The sequence below is a fragment of the Cajanus cajan genome, chromosome 5, assembly GCF_000230855.2.
Source record: "Cajanus cajan strain Asha chromosome 5, NIPB_CcT2T_4, whole genome shotgun sequence".
Classification (NCBI taxonomy): Eukaryota; Viridiplantae; Streptophyta; class Magnoliopsida; order Fabales; family Fabaceae; genus Cajanus; species Cajanus cajan.
The window spans coordinates 1,737,986-1,754,372 of record NC_138521.1 but is presented as its reverse complement, the minus strand read 5'-3'; the positions used below and the strand labels follow the sequence as shown (position 1 = coordinate 1,754,372).

Below are 16,387 nucleotides of genomic sequence, written 5' to 3'. Positions count from 1 at the left end.
TGACCAATTAATAGATGTGTTCACAAAATTACTTAAAAAGCCTTGAGTTGATTACATTTGTAACAAACTTGGTACATATGATATATATACTCTAGCTTAAAGAGCAATGTTAAGATATTGTGAAAATAGATTAACTAATCATATCATATAATATAAATCCTTATTTTTTTTTATTATAAATAAGAATTATATGTACTGAATATTAACACACAATTCTTAAATCACAACAAAAACTATCATAAGAAAATGAGTCAAAAACTTAACTCAACTTTAAGGTGATGATTATTCCCTACTTATATATACTATTAAGACCTTATTCCTAGTCGATGTGAAATCTCCAACACATATTCTCACCAATACTTAAATACTCATGCACTTGCTAAAACCATGTCTAACAAATACATATTAGTCTTTAATTATCAATTTTAAGACATTACATGAATCATATTTATGAAAATAAAAAGAAACACAAGCTACATATTGGAAAACTACATCCCATTAACATGTGTTCTCTTCAAACTTTTTGAAGATATTTGAAGTCTTCTTTCTCCTACAAAAACTACCCACAAAATCAAAGAAAACATAACTACAACTGAAACCAACACCAAGCGTATGAAGCCCTTATTATTGTATCGCCTAAATGGTGGACAATTTGTCTTACTTATTTGATCAAATGTGTCCACAACAAAGGAACAATCCACTAATCAAGCCAAGAGTGGACCATTTAGACATAGTGTGTCACTCGAGTTGGTAGCCACCGTAACCTTTGAGTAGAGGGAACGAGTCAATCTCCCCGTGCTCATGCAAACACCAGTTGGAGATCACATAAATTTTTCATAAGCCTGCCCATTAATTAAAAACCATCATAGTTACCAATACCATACTCCAATTATAGCTTATAAACATAAATATTGTTTAGCAGATGAAGAGAAAGGAGAAATTTGTTGAATAAAATTTCTAGAGTAAATTACACAAATGAAATTTAGGATTTAGGGTTTTGTGAGAATGGATAAACATCCCTACAATTTTACTTTTACAATAACTACTCTTCATTACATTGTGACTTATTATAAAGAGGGTTGCCATAACCGTTGAAAAACAAGAGTATCAATGCAATTTCATATTTCATGTAACTTTAGGAGGTATTAGTATAATTTACTCTAATTTATATGCCATGAGTTGTCAATCATTCAATTACAAATCATCATTGACATGAAATATATATATATATATATTATAAAAGTACACCAACAAACTTATTATACATGACACATTGTGATCAAAAGATGACGCTAAAATTCTTTATGTCGACACTACTTGTACTATTTACTCTTTTTCTAACAACCCAAATATAGCTTATGCAAAAAATTTGATATATGAGGTGAATCAACAATGCACCGAAAGTTTTAATGAGTATAAAGCAATACACCACATATTTTCTAAGCCTTGCATGATGCTAAAACAAAAAACTTGTAAAGGTTCAGAATGAAGTAATAAACTTACTGTTTATGCACCCTTTAACGTTCTTAGCCGCTTCAAGATCGACCAATACCTTATGAATAACATCAGCTACTGTATTTGCTCTTGACACCAGAACATCTGATACATCCCTTGCAGTAGCTTGGAATTTCTCTATTCCATTATAAAGAAAAGTCCCTCCAATTCTGCAATGTAGAAGTCAGCACAAACATGCGTGGATTCAAACATGTAATGGGAAGGAAAAGATGACTTACATTGTCATGATCACGAAGAGTGAGAGGAATATGAATGATTTTGTATAAGTCTTTCGACAGTGATCTGTCCTAGGAGACATTGATTTTGCCTAGAATCATGATTTAGACATAAATTTGTCATGTATAATTCCAGGAATATAGCAATAAAATAATTAAAGGAACCTTTTCATTCTTTAATTTATCAAATCCAGTCAAAATTTAGGCACACAATCGATCAAGCTAGCATCAGACAAGCTTTTATACTAACCACATTAATTAAGTGTTCAACAGGCTGCACTGTAACAGTTGACTTCCCAGAAGTGGCGGCTAAAGCATTACCGAGCACACCATCTGGATCACTGAATTCTGTCAATAAAGGAGAGGCTGATATCCCAAGAATCCCAATGGCAAGTGATTGAGCTGGCGCTACTGCAACCCTTGTTTGTTGATGTCCAATATTTGCAGCATTTGATATTGATGAAACACAAGGAATGGACTTCTCAAATTCTCCTGGCATAGGAGATGGAGACAAAGGGGGTGAAGGGGTAGGTCCCACAAAGGGTGAATTAGAATATTGCAGAGGAGTTCCAAGTTTTGTTTTAAATGGCAGATGATTTTGCTGTTCAAACTGGGGGGATGAGTGCTGCTGAACCCGAGGAGATGTAACCTGAAGTAGTAGTGGTGAAGAAACTGGAAATGCACTCCCTTGTTTCAGCTGTTGATGGGAATATGCTGAGTGTTGACCTGATGTAAGATGTTGCTGAAAGACTCCTGGCTTAACACCCATTCCTGGTTGCATTTTGATATCATTTATATCATTCATTTTGTGAAGCTGAGGCATTTGATGTGTTTGAAATTGTGCAGATAGTTGTGGCTTTGCTGGATAGTGTAGTTGCTGCTGCTGCTGCAGGAGCTGCCTCTGCGGCAATTGTTGTTGCAGCTGATATTGTTGTTTAAATTGTTGACTCTGCAGCATCTGTTGTTCCTGCTGAAGCTTCAGTAGGTGTTGAAGTTCACTAGAACCTGACCAAAGGGCATTTGGTTGAATCATGTTTGCCCCACCTTGCGACAATAAGGAACTAATGTTGGTCTGTTGAGTAGCAGCATAGTTTTGTGGGTGGAACTGCAATAATCATACTTAGTATGAGATTAAGACATGATTAACAAAATTGCTTAGTTAGTTGGCAGCAAGTCATGCTTGGAGATGATTCCTTTTGTAATGTCTTTTGGTGGTGACTAGGTCTTTATATAGTCACTTGACTGGCGAGTAGGGTTAAGTATATACCTTGGTATATGTTATATATATTGTATATGCATACGTGATATGTTTTATCTTTCTTCTTTATATGTATAACAATATGCATGATAACCTTAAGCTAGTTGTATATTGTTTTACCTTTCTGCTGCGTAGTAGTAGTCATACTATAGTAAACATAGTGACCTACCGAGTCATTACAGAAACAACTTTATAAAAAAAAATATAAAAAAAAACAGCCAAAAAAACTGACCTATTGGAGAAAAAAAAAGCCAATAAAAGAAAACAAAATTGATGAAAGGTGTGGAAGCTATGAATGCAGTCTAGGGTCATGAGAAAAGGAAGTACTGTCTCCCACTCCAAAGATTGAAAGCTTTTATACCAACTTTAAAGAGAAAGGTGTGGAAGCTATGAAGGCAGTCTAGGGTTATGAGAAAAGGAAGTAGTAACTCTCAGTCCCAAGATTGAAAGCTCTTATACCAACTTTAAAGAGAAAATATCTGAATATCAATTGATTATAGTACAAACAACTACTAATTATTTTTTAACAGAAGTACAACTGTACAACTACTAATTATAATATATATAGAATATGTAACACAGGATTTAAAGGGAATCAAGTATATCGTAATATATCCTAATTACGGAAATTAGGGAAATCAGTGCAAATAGAAGGAAATAAAAGCAATAAGAAAAATGACATTGTACCTTCTGGTACACTTCTTGACAATCTACCCCACTTGGTTGTGCAGTCTGTGTTGTAGAATCCAGAGAAGCTACAATAGGTATAGAATGAAAATATGCATGAACATACAATGCTTAAAAAATGTGGAAAAGTACTTGCATTTACTAATATAGCTACTATTAGCTCCCAAAAAAATATAATGACATATAGAAATATGTGGACGTAAGTACATACTTGCTGATGTTTCTGCAAGAGTTCTTTGAGATTGATATAACTGTTTTTGTTGATCAAGAACATTTAGCTGATTTATTAACTGTTGCTGTCGCTGTTGCATGTTCGCAAGATTATTCTGTTGTGAAAGCATCCTCTGTGATTGCTGTATATCACCAACATTGTTCTGTTGCCCAAGCATCTGTGTGTGTTGCATGTTTGTTGTATTTGACTGAGGCCCCATAAGCTGTTGTTCCTGTTGAGTCAACGGTTTTTGTTGTTGATGCCTGATAACTTGTGAATGTTGCTGCTGCATGGACTGCGTTGACTGTTGAACATTAGTAGACTGCTGATTCTGTGGAAGGCTAGATAGAGAAGGTGTTTGCATCATGGAGGGCTGCATAACAGATGAAGTTTGCATGACAGATTGCTGAGAAGATTGCAACTGATTTCGTTGCAGAAGGTTATGTTGTTGCTGCTGCTGCAGCAGCATCAGAGATTGCAAGTGGAGTTTCTGCTTCAAAAGCTGCTGTTGGTAAAGATATTGTTGTTGATTTTGTGCTTGCAGCTGTTGCTGTGGGGGAGCAATCTGCTGCCTTCCTGGCATTTGTCTCTGAGAACCAGCAAACATATTCTGTAAGTTGGAATTTTGGCTAATAGTGCTCCCAACTGAATTTGGCCCAGGTATATTCTGTATGTTGGAATTCTGGACAATATTTTGGCTGGGAGTCAGGGATAGACTAGATACAGGTGCAAGGTTAGGTTGAGACGCAACATTAGTTTGAATGTTTTGAGATAGAAGCTTCTGATGTGGCTGGAGCTGATTAGGCAAAGGAATAGAATGTTGTTGCCCATGATTTTGAACTTGAGGCTGCAAAACAAGTCCTATGAAAAAAAATTGTTGGCCTGGGTGAGAAGAAAAAAAATATTGATCACAATATAACATGAGTATGATACAATTTTAATAAAACAAGGAGAATATGAACATAAAAATTCAGAAGAAAGAAATAAAATTATACAAAAGACAAGGATAATATAATGGCCAATAAGTAAAAACTTTATTCATTTATTAAATTTCAAGCCAAAGGATATTGTATAGTATTAATATCATCAGCTTACAAACATGAACAGTTCAAAAAATCAGAATAATTACTAAAACAACTGGATGACAAAATTTAATCAAATATACAACGGTAAAGTGTATTTGGCTCCCTTAAATTTTGGGGCATTTGTAAAATGTAAAGTGACATGATGAACTTTAAAGTCATCCCAACCAGTCCCTAATTTTTAACTACTACTCCAGTAGATAACTACTTTTATGCTTGACTAAATATTTAACAGAAAGCCATGTGGAAAAATATCAACCATCCATTCAGTAATTTATTATTTAAGTTCAATTTTATCTAATTTCAGTAATTTCCATTACTAAAAATAATACAAAATTCGGAAATAAATAAACAACTACAAAGAGAATGGTTTTCTTCCGCACTGATCAATGAAAATCATCATATCAAAGTCAATGCTCACTTTCTCATCATCAAAAACTGATTAAGTTTTATCTTCCACATCCTTTGAATCCCAACAATTGTAACTACTTACGACTTAAACATCATATAGCAGCAAAATTTTGTTATAATTACATGCTTTTTAGCTTCTTGTGTGATCATTTGTATTTGTTGGCAAGGTTATCAATAACGGATAATGGCTTAAGACATTGAACCAACAATCTACTATAAACATATGGTGGATGGTGTGGCAGCTTTTGGCAGACAAAAGTATTATATATAAAATAAAAATAAAAAAATAAAAAAAGTTTTTGGATGCATGACTTTAATGTTGGGTGCGTACTGCTTAACATTGTGCTATAAGTAAAATAGAATTGGGAACAACATTATAGGTTTAATAAAAAAAATAACATAACAGAGAACATGATAATGAAATTCTAAAAAATGGAGAACTAAATTCCAAAATTTTGAAAAGCCAGAGCACAAAAACATTGAACAAATGAAGAACAAGAACAGTCACACAGAGAATAAGAGACAAAACAAAAAAGAGAGAGAAAGAGATGAGGAACATCTGAAGAAATGATGAAAAGATGAAAAACAAACAACAAAAAGAAAGAAATGGAAGGAAGAAGAAAAGAAAAACAAAAGGAACTCATATGGGTTGTGCCGAATTTGTTTTCCGGAAAAATTTCCGAAGCTCAAGCCGCCATGGTTTAGGTTGCAAGCAAGGGTGGTGGCCTAAGAAGGCTTAATGGAGTTGTTTGGTCACAACTTAGGAGCTTCACAAGAGAGAAGACAAGAAAAGGAAAAAAAGGATGCGAAGTTCCGCCATAAGCACAACAAAGCCATGGCTATGGTGGATATGGCAGACACTGCCATATAACGGGAAATAATGGATAGTGATTCGTAGAGGGATTCAAAATCAAAATCACCACATTATACCTTTATGGCAAGGTCATAACGATTATTTGATAACAGTGTTTGTTGGTACATTCTTCAGTGACACAAGGTGGCATTTGCTGCAACATGCTGCAGTCACTCTCCGGTTTGCTTGAGTTGGAGCACTGTGCTTCGTGGTGTAAGGTTATAGAAACAAAAAGAGGATTTTACTCTCTGTGAAGTACAGAAGCATTGACAATGAGATCCTCCAGCAAGTCAAACAAATTGATTTTAATTTTTTGAAAGCTAAACTTTGCATATTGGTCACAAATTTCCTGCTATCAAGCGTTGCATTTTGTAAGTTAGAAAAGTAGAATTTAAATACATTAATAAAGGCACCAATTACATAGAAATGGAGGACTTCAAATCTGCTACATGGCACCTCTGGTAAGGATTTAATAAAAGGTTAAATGGAAAGATCTATAAGATTAATGACAAAATTTTAGGGAATAATTGAGACAACTTTAAAGATCGTGGTAGTAGTTTTCAAATGCCCCAAAGTTCAGGAGAGTTGAATACACTGTTTCCAATATTTATACAGAAATAATTAGGGTTTGACACTTTGGTACCATATCATAATATAATCACCAAATCAATGGTATTAAATGCTAACCTTGATCAGGAGGTTCATTGCTAGGGCCAACGTGATTTGGTGGCATATTGCTACCCAAGGTATTTTGGGATTTATTTTCCATTGTGAGCATCTTTAAAGATATTTTCCGAAGATAATCAGGCTGCAAAGAGGGAACACCAATGCTGTCTCAAGCCATCAATCTTTTTAACTGTATACATTTCCATAGGTAACCATAAATGAAATGGAGGCTCCTCAATTCTCAAAATGAATGTACCTGGCTTATAGCAGCAGTAAAAATCTTGTCTTCAAACCTTTGAGCAATCTTCCGAAGTTCATGCAATCCATCAGGACCAGAAACAGGAAGATGTTTTTTTAATGTGTCCATTCTACAAAACAAAACAAAAATAGTTTCATACTTAGAAATGCAAGCGATGGATATGTTAAGAATATCAGCCAATCCTTAAAAGACAGAACATGATTAGCTGTAAAAAGTTGATGAAATAATCAGAGAAACACCCTACCCGGGACCCACCAAACTCACAAGAGCAATAGTAGGATTAATGGGTTACCATGATGATCTTAATAACATCTTCTCAGGATATAAGGTATTTAGCAACAATCACCTTCCACCCAATGTTTCTAAATATCCATCTGTGACCAAAATTGGAGGAACCAAATGCAAAATCCTAAAGTGGTACACTCAAAGACAGATTTTTTGTTTAATTATAATGGCACTACTCTCTAAGACTCTAACCAAAAGCTCCAAAGTCTTACAAATACATCAAACTCGCAAAACATTGTTCTCCCTTCTCTTTCCAAATATCCAAAATAAATGAAAGAGAAGTGCTAAGGAGGACAAACCAACTGCTCACCATTCGAAGAATGTTTATTCCAAGAAGTTGTGCAATGCAACACCAAACAATTAGTATAGTAAATTGTAAACAATAATAATAAAATTAACATCCATTCAAGGTTATCAATAAGGTTATACGGCGGATGGCGACAAGGACCTTTAAGTGCCATATTGTCATGGCGGATGCCATGGCGGTCTATGGCGGACATCATGGCGGACAAAAAAATAAATAAATATATATATATATATATAATATGATGCAAAAACAGAAAAATAACAAACACATATTAAAACCAACAATATAACAATCTAAAATTCATGGCATTCATAATCTAGTAATAGTCATCATAAAGAAACATAAATTCCTAACCAACAAAAAGATTAAATGGCAACGGCGATGGCAGAACTCAAAGGAGGAGGTGTGCGGAGGGAGAATCTATCACGCGCGGAGGAAGTACCAGGAGGAAGAAAGTCTCATTGGAGGTAGCGGTGGCGCGCTCAGAGGTGACGGTGGCGCGCTCGGAGGTGATGGTGGCTCGCAGGGAGGTTAGCGTGGCACGACAATGGTGCACGCGGAGGGGGAGAAGAAAGTCACGTCGTAAGTGACGGTGGCGGCCGCGTCGGAGGCGACGGTGGCAGCTGCGTCGGAGACGATGGTGGCAGGCGGAGGCGACGGTGGCAGGGGGTCTTGTCGGAGCAGCCGCGGGTTGCACGGAAGAGAGGCTATTATGTATTAGGGTTTCTGCAACCCTATTTTATGTGTTAGGTGCCCAACCGGGGAAAGAAACTCAAGCCCAAACCAAAAAAGAAAAAAAAATGGCCCAAACAAAAAAAATAAAAAAAAAATGGTCCAAAATGGCGCCATGTCCGCCATTCACGCCATGGACCGCCATGCCTAACCCGCCTTAACGGCCGTAACGGCCGCCATCTTCAAAATGGCAGATCCCCGCCATACACAGCCTAAACGGCCATAACGGATCGCGGCCGCCGCCGCCATACCGTTATGGCGCCGCCATAACGGCTATTTAACAACACTAATCCAATTACAATCATACTAAAACTTGTGCATGGAACTTGAATACAACATTAAAATTCAATATAGTAGTGATTCAAATTAACAACATTCATTTGGCAAAAGATAATGAATATATTTGACTATTGTTGTTCAGATATCAAATACAATTTGGAGCAAAGTTGTGTACTTCAAAAGAATAAGAAAATTACACAGAAAGGTGTTGTTTGTCTCACGTTTGTTTTAGTTCTTCCACCACTTTGTATTTCTATTTTCTTGGATAAAATTGCTTCTCTACATGGCAAACCAATATTTTAAATCCTAGATAGCAGCACGTAGCAGCTGGCCCCAAAAACGGTATAAATCCTCTTAAATGATAACCCTGTGGCAGTATAATGCACTATTTATAACCCTTTGGCTAAAAAAGCAAACCATTTTGGAAATGTTGTCAATTTTAAGATAAAGTATTCACTTATTAAATTTATTTTGACATGCAACAACCAGTAAAAAAAACACTTGTATCCAAATAACCTCAGTGATACAGTATTGAAATTGAAGCTTACATTTTGTTGACAATTCTTTGGCGTGCTTCAGGTGGTAATTGAGCTCTCCAATCACTTGTATCCATAGTGGGGTTAGTTCCTTGATTAGTTCTCCAATTACTGGAATCCATCAAATTCAAACTCCCTCCCTGGAGCACCTATACAAGAATGTTCTAATCAAATCAGATTTTAAAAGGAAAACATGTAAAGGGGGGACATATATATACAAGAGAAATTATATATCTCCACTGTTGCTATGGCTTGCTAGTAACATTCTCGCTTCTTTCAATTTCCAAAATCTCTGAGGTTAATCAACATGAACTATAGACCCAGAAGAAATAAGGCACATTTGGAAGAGTTTCCATGAGTTTATTTGGACTTATTTAATCATCAAACATTTTACAGGTGTTTGGTTAAGTGTACAAAAGTGACTTATAAATTCTTTTAGCTTATTTCAATAAGTTTCACTGTAAAACTTATCAAATCAAGTATATAAAAATAAACATATTCAATAAATGTTAAATAAAATTGTTTGTCCAAATGTGGCCAAATTCAATATTTCCCCATAACTCCTAACTAAACTGGCATCACTGATATAAAAATAAGTGGCTCTTTCTGAACTAGAACCACATAAAACAGACAACTCTCTGCTGGTCTATGAAGCTGTATGTGTGCTAATTTTACTAAGAATCACTGTGCAAACAAAAGACTTCACCATTCAAGGAGATCTGAATTTTCCAAGGAAGCTTAGGAAGCAAGATGCTTCATTTGAAGACTATGAAAGAAAAGCTTAACCAAATACAATATCGGAATAAATAAGTGACGAAACCTTATCCATATGGGAGGATAGACATATGGGAAGTGTCTAACAAGTGCCAAAGAAACTGAAACTCATAGGACCTTTTGCAACAGGTATATTTATAAATTATCTAAAACACACAGAACATTAAAATTTTAATAAATCTTGACTGATTAAAGTTGTTGAATGATTCGAGTTCAACATAGATACAACTGCGTCATTATTTAAAAATTACACATTGTGCTGAAAATTTAGTTATCGGATTATTTCAACAAAGAAACCAAATTGCAACCTCAGTTACAACTTACACATTATGCAGAAATTTAGAGTTTAAAATTGACACAAAGATAATTCCAAAACGAAGAATAGCACGATGGTTATCTCATTTCTCATCGCAAATGTTGACTTTTATAAAAACAAAATAAAATAAATCAATCAAATTGACAACTCACTTATAAACTAACTGTGTCAGTGTTTGTCCGTCCGTTCTTCATGTTATAATTCCCTAAAGTCGTTTTCATCTTAAGTAACTAAAGTCTAGAACAAAGAACAAAAGGCTTTGTTTGTATCCGTTCTCCTCTACTTCGATTTTCTTTCTTTATATTTTTTTTCCTTAGTCAATTCCTCAAACCTTGGCTTCCTCCTCACATTCTATTACACTCAACACATGATTTCCATGCAGATTCTCCGTTTATTTTCAAAAGCACAGGATTAATTGTTGACTGAGTCAGAAGATTTTTAGTTTAAGAAATCTATTTTGAAATTTTATATTTCTGTTTTTTATGTGTTTCAGTTAATCTGTTTTCCCACAACTAGGAATATGCTGTTAGACGTGGGTTATTTGGCTATTTTCTAGGAATTCAGTTGTAGAGCTAAGTCTATAAACTTGGCTGTTTTTCATTTGTGAATAAGAAGTGCTCTTAGATATGTTTCTATCCTTTTGCACTCTATACAATCTGATCTGAGTTAACATCTGGTATCAGAGCCAGGTTCACTATAGCAAGAAGCAGTAGACTTCAAATCATGGCTACGGATGGCAATTTTGTGCAACCTGCAATTCCAAAATTGAATGAGCATTATGATCATTGGGCAATGCTCATGGAGAACTTCTTAAGGTCAAAAGAATATTGGAATCTTATAGATCCAGGGATTCCCAAACATGCAGCAGAAGCTGAATTAACAGAGAACGAGAAGAAGACTGTGGAGGAGCTCAAGTTAAAAGATTTAAAAGTAAAAAATTATTTATTTCAAGCAATTGATCGAGCTGTGCTTGAAACGATCTTGAAGAAGGAGACATCGAAGGAGATTTGGGATTCTTTAAAACAAAAATACCAGGGCACTGCTAGAGTAAAGCGAGCACAACTTCAAGCCCTCCGACGTGAATGGGAGATTTTGCAGATGAAGAACGGAGAATCAGTTAATGACTATTTTGCTCGAACTCTCACAATTGCAAATAAGATGAGGATGTATGGTGAACGGGTGTCTGATCTTAATGTCATTGAGAAGATTCTCCGCTCAATGATCTCAAGGTACGATTATGTAGTGTGTTCCATTGAAGAATCTCATGATTTGGACACCATGACTGTAGATGAACTCCAAAGTAGCTTGTTAGTTCACGAGCAACAGATAAATGGCCACAATGCGCAAGACGAGCAAGTGTTAAAGGTTGCGCAAGATGAGACAGGTGCTAGACGTGGACGTGGAAGAAGAGTTTTTCGAGGTGGAAATGTTCAAGGAAGAGGTAGAGGCAGAGGAGGCAGATACGTGGACAAGACGATGATAGAATGCTATCACTGCCATGATTTTGGGCATTTTCAATATGAATGCCCAAAGAAACCACAAGACAGCAAAGCAAATTATGTTGAGGTCGATGAGGAAGCGGTGTTACTGATGGCACAACTCTCATCAGATGGAAAATCAAATCCACAAGACATGTGGTTTATTGACTCAGGTTGTAGTAACCACATGACAGGTAGAAAAGATTGGTTCTCCTCCTTTGATTTTTCTTTTTCTGATGAAGTGAAATTAGGGAATAATTATTCTCTAAAAGTGGCTGGGAAGGGTACTGTAAAACTTTTAATTAATGGAGTTGTGCATTTGGTTAGAGATGTATTTTATGTGCCTGAACTGAAAAATAATTTATTCAGTGTGGGGCAACTTCAAGAGAAAGGATTGACTGTTGAGATGAAGCAAAATAAGTGTAGAGTGTTTCAAGAAAAGAGGATTATTTTTGAAACCTCTATGACTACCAATCGTATGTTTGCTGTCTATGTTAAATCTGGAGTTTCTCAACCTTGCTTTCAGGTTAGTTCAGTGCCACCTGCAGAAGTTTGGCACTCTCGGTATGGGCACTTGAGTTACAGCGGGCTGAAAACTTTATTGGAGTTTAATATGGTAAAAGGACTGCCCTCCTTAACGCCACCAACTCATCTCTGTGAACATTGTCTCAAAGGAAAACATCAAAGAGACCCTTTTCCACGACAGAGTAATTGGCGTGCTTCTCAATTGCTGCAACTAATTCACTCTGACATTTGTGGTCCCATTAGTCCTACCTCTAATGGAAATAAAAGGTACATACTCACTTTTACCGATGATTTAAGCAGAAAAGTTTGGGTATATTTCCTTTTTGAGAAAAGTGAAACATTTGGTGTATTTAAGAAGTTTAAAGCACTAGTTGAAAAACAAGCTGGTGTTCCTATTCAAATGTTGAGAACTGACAGAGGGGGAGAGTACCTCTCCAAGGAGTTTGTTGAATTTTGCAATGAACAGGGAATTCAAAGACAACTCACAGCTTCATATACACCACAACAGAACGGTGTGGCGGAAAGGAAAAATCAAACTATTATCAATATGGTTCGGAGTGTTTTGGGAGAAAAAGGAGTTCCAAAAGCATTTTGGCCAGAAGCTGTAATGTGGGCAGTCCATGTTCTGAACAGAAGCCCCACTCTTGCTGTAAAAGACATCACACCCGAGGAGGCATGGAGCGGAATCAAGCCGTCTGTTTCTTACTTCAGGATCTTTGGCTGCATTGGATATGTTTACGTACATAACCAGCAAAGGAGTAAACTTGATGACAAAAGTACCAAATGTGTGTTGTTGGGTGTAAGCGAGGAATCTAAGGCCTACAAGCTTTATGATCCCGTCAAGAAGAAAATTTTGATTAGTAGAGATGTTAAATTTCAGGAAGATGCTGCTTGGGATTGGAGTGAAGCTAAAAACAGTAGTATACTTGATACGGGTGAGTTGAATCCTTTGGAAGAGTCTTCACAAGTAGCTGAGGAGAAAACTCAAGACAAATCTAATGATACAGCTGCGACTTCCAGTGCAACAACAACAAACTCATCCTCAAATGTGCCTGATTATTCTGTTCCAGCAGCTTCAGAATCTCATGATCAAGGGAGGACTAGAAGACCACCAACATGGATGAGAGATTATGTCACAGGTGATGCTCTAACTGAGGAAGATGCCATGAATTTTGCCATGTTTGCTGGTGCGGATCCAGTAACATACAATCAAGCATCAAAAAGTCAGCATTGGAGGAATGCAATGGATGCTGAAATTCAAGCTATTCAAAGAAATGATACTTGGCAGCTGGTTGATCCACCATCAAATTGCAAAGTCATAGGTGTCAAGTGGATTTTCAAGACTAAATTGAAGGAAACAGGGGAGATTGACAAATTCAAGGCTAGACTTGTAGCAAAAGGCTACACTCAAGAGGAAGGCATAGATTACGGGGAGATTTTTGCACCGGTAGCTCGTCTTGAAACTGTCAGGACTGTTATTGCAATTGCAGCAACAAAAAGATGGAGTATTTATCAGCTTGATATTAAATCAGCCTTCCTGCATGGAGAAATCAATGAAGATGTCTATTTAGAGCAACCACCGGGGTATGTATGTCAAGGACGTGAACATCAAGTATACAAGCTCAAAAAGGCTTTGTATGGACTTAAGCAGGCTCCGAGAGCCTGGTACAGTAAGTTGGAGTCTCATCTTGTAACTAACGGTTTTCTAAAATGTCCTTATGAGCACACTTTATTTTTGAAGAAGGAGGGAAGTGAAATTTTAATTGTGTGTTTTTATGTAGATGATCTTATATATACTGGTAGTGATGAGTTGATGTTTCAAGAGTTTAAGACTATAATGATGAATGAATTTGCAATGACTGATTTAGGCAAGATGAGATATTTTCTAGGCATTGAAGTTTTGCAGAGCTGTACTGGAATTTACATTGGGCAGAAAAAATACATTAAGGATATGTTGAACAGATTTGATATGTCTGATTGCAATTCAGTGAAGAATCCTATTGCTCCAGGTACTAGGTTGCTGAAAGAAGATAAAGGAACAGAGGTTGACAGTACTATATATAAACAACTTGTAGGAAGCCTTATGTATCTTACAGCTACAAGGCCGGATATTGCACATTCTGTTAGTTTGATTAGTCGTTTGATGGAGCATCCAAAGGAGAGTCACTTCATAGCAGCAAAGCGGATTTTGAGATATTTACAAGGCACTCAAAATCTGGGAATTTTCTACAAGGCTGGAATAAATGAAGAATTATTTGCTTACACTGATAGTGATTATGCAGGAGATCTTGAAGATAGGAAAAGCACATCTGGTTATGCTTTCCTTTTGGCTGGTGGTGTGATTTCATGGGTTTCAAAGAAACAACCGGTGGTTAGCCTATCCACAACAGAAGCAGAATTTATAGCAGCTGCATTATGTGCTTGTCAATGTGTTTGGCTGAGAAGAATTTTGGAGCATCTTGATCACTATCAGGTTGGAGCTACTGTGATGTTTTGTGATAATGTTTCTACAATTAAATTATCCAAAAACCCAGTTTTGCATGGAAGAAGTAAACATATTGATGTTAGATTTCACTTCTTGAGAAATTTATGCAATGATGGTGTTATTGAGCTGAATTTCTGTAGTACCAAAAATCAGTTAGCAGATATTATGACGAAGCCTCTGAAGGTTGAAGATTTCCAGCGCCTACGAAGTGCTCTAGGCATGCTTGAAGATTCTGAAATAAACTGCTGCAAGGAGCATGCAGTTTAAGGGAGGAATTGTTGACTGAGTCAGAAGATTTTTAGTTTAAGAAATCTATTTTGAAATTTTATATTTCTGTTTTTTATGTGTTTCAGTTAATCTGTTTTCCCACAACTAGGAATATGCTGTTAGACGTGGGTTATTTGGCTATTTTCTAGGAATTCAGTTGTAGAGCTAAGTCTATAAACTTGGCTGTTTTTCATTTGTGAATAAGAAGTGCTCTTAGATATGTTTCTATCCTTTTGCACTCTATACAATCTGATCTGAGTTAACATTAGACAATTCAACAATCGTGAAATTCCAATTCCAGCATCACCATTCACACACACAGAGCGAGGCATTCAATGAAAATCAGCGAGAATATGATAATGAAATAGCGATATATAAATTGACGGAAGCGAATCGAATAAACGAAAGACACGAAGGAGAGACGGTACCGTGGTGGCGGAGAGAGGAATCGTTGGTCCGGCGACGATCTCCTCCGAAGGGTGGTTTGTTGGGCCTAATTCTCTTCCAAATCCAAAATTAATTGTGAAATCAATCTCACTTTATAACCTAATTTTCACGCTAAAAACACAGATTCATATACATATTTATATTTATAAGAAAGAGGGCTTATCCTTGCCTGTTTTCAGTGGGATACCAATCTCAAGCAGCGGAAACGAAAGTGAGAGAGAAGAAGAGAATTTGATTATTACTTCTCTAACTTACTTTAATTGCTACTCAAATCGATGATTCTCTTGTACAGCACGGTGCCTTATATAGGCTAAATAAAATAATCATCTAGTATCAACTCTATACAATCTTCACGCTCGATCGTCAAAGTGGGAAGGGTCTGTTGGATATTTTTTTATAATAATAATAATAATAATAAATATAAGTGAAAAATAATTTTTATTAATTTTATGAAATTAAATTAGATTTTCACTTACCTTTTTAACAAAAGAAATAAAATATTTAAATAAAAAAATTAAAAAATCTCAAAAATTATTTACATAAAATGATGAATGATTTTTATATATTACTAGAATAAAAGGATATTTCGCACATTCTTGAATTATTTTTAAAATAAAAAATATAAATAATTATAAAATAAATTTTACATAAAAAAATTATAAAAATAAAATTATTCAAAAATATACACTAAATAACACAATCTCTTTTATTAATTAATTTCATAGATTATAAATACTTAACTACTAAGCATCTAGTAACTATTGGACCGCATTCAGTGAGAAAAAAAAAGAAGTAATTA

The 16,387-nt window shown here is 35.7% G+C and overlaps 1 protein-coding gene across 4 annotated transcripts; it reads right to left on the bottom strand.

Annotated features, from left to right (window-relative positions):
- Positions 1-390: 390 nt before the first annotated feature.
- Positions 391-15,917, bottom strand: LOC109791551 (uncharacterized). 4 transcript variants are annotated; one of them, XM_083074703.1, is made up of 11 exons: positions 15,758-15,917; positions 15,570-15,642; positions 9,309-9,445; positions 7,155-7,266; positions 6,920-7,040; positions 3,887-4,768; positions 3,676-3,743; positions 1,981-2,835; positions 1,734-1,822; positions 1,504-1,664; positions 391-842 (listed from the first exon to the last, which is right to left on the bottom strand). In XM_083074703.1, exons 3-11 carry the CDS (start codon positions 9,416-9,418, stop codon positions 835-837), a joined length of 2,406 nt encoding a protein of 801 aa, XP_082930829.1. In that variant the 5' UTR covers positions 9,419-9,445; positions 15,570-15,642; positions 15,758-15,917; the 3' UTR covers positions 391-834. The 4 variants fall into 4 exon arrangements, with proteins under 4 accessions (XP_082930829.1, XP_082930831.1, XP_082930830.1 ...); XM_083074705.1 differs by having other exon boundaries at positions 3,887-4,747; XM_083074704.1 differs by having other exon boundaries at positions 9,309-9,436.
- Between the last annotated feature and the right edge of the window lie 470 nt (positions 15,918-16,387).

What these genes read in the sequence shown, in the direction of transcription:
- LOC109791551 (XM_083074703.1), bottom strand. Translation starts at nt 9,418, where the DNA reads ATGGATTCCAGTAATTGGAGAACTAATCAAGGAACTAACCCCACTATG. An exon ending in CAAAGAATTGTCAACAAAAT is followed by an intron (nt 7,267 to 9,308) that starts GTAAGCTTCAAT and finishes TTTGTTTTGTAG; the next exon opens with AATGGACACATTAAAAAAAC. An exon ending in TCTTGCAGAAACATCAGCAA is followed by an intron (nt 3,744 to 3,886) that starts GTATGTACTTAC and finishes TACCTATTGTAG; the next exon opens with CTTCTCTGGATTCTACAACA.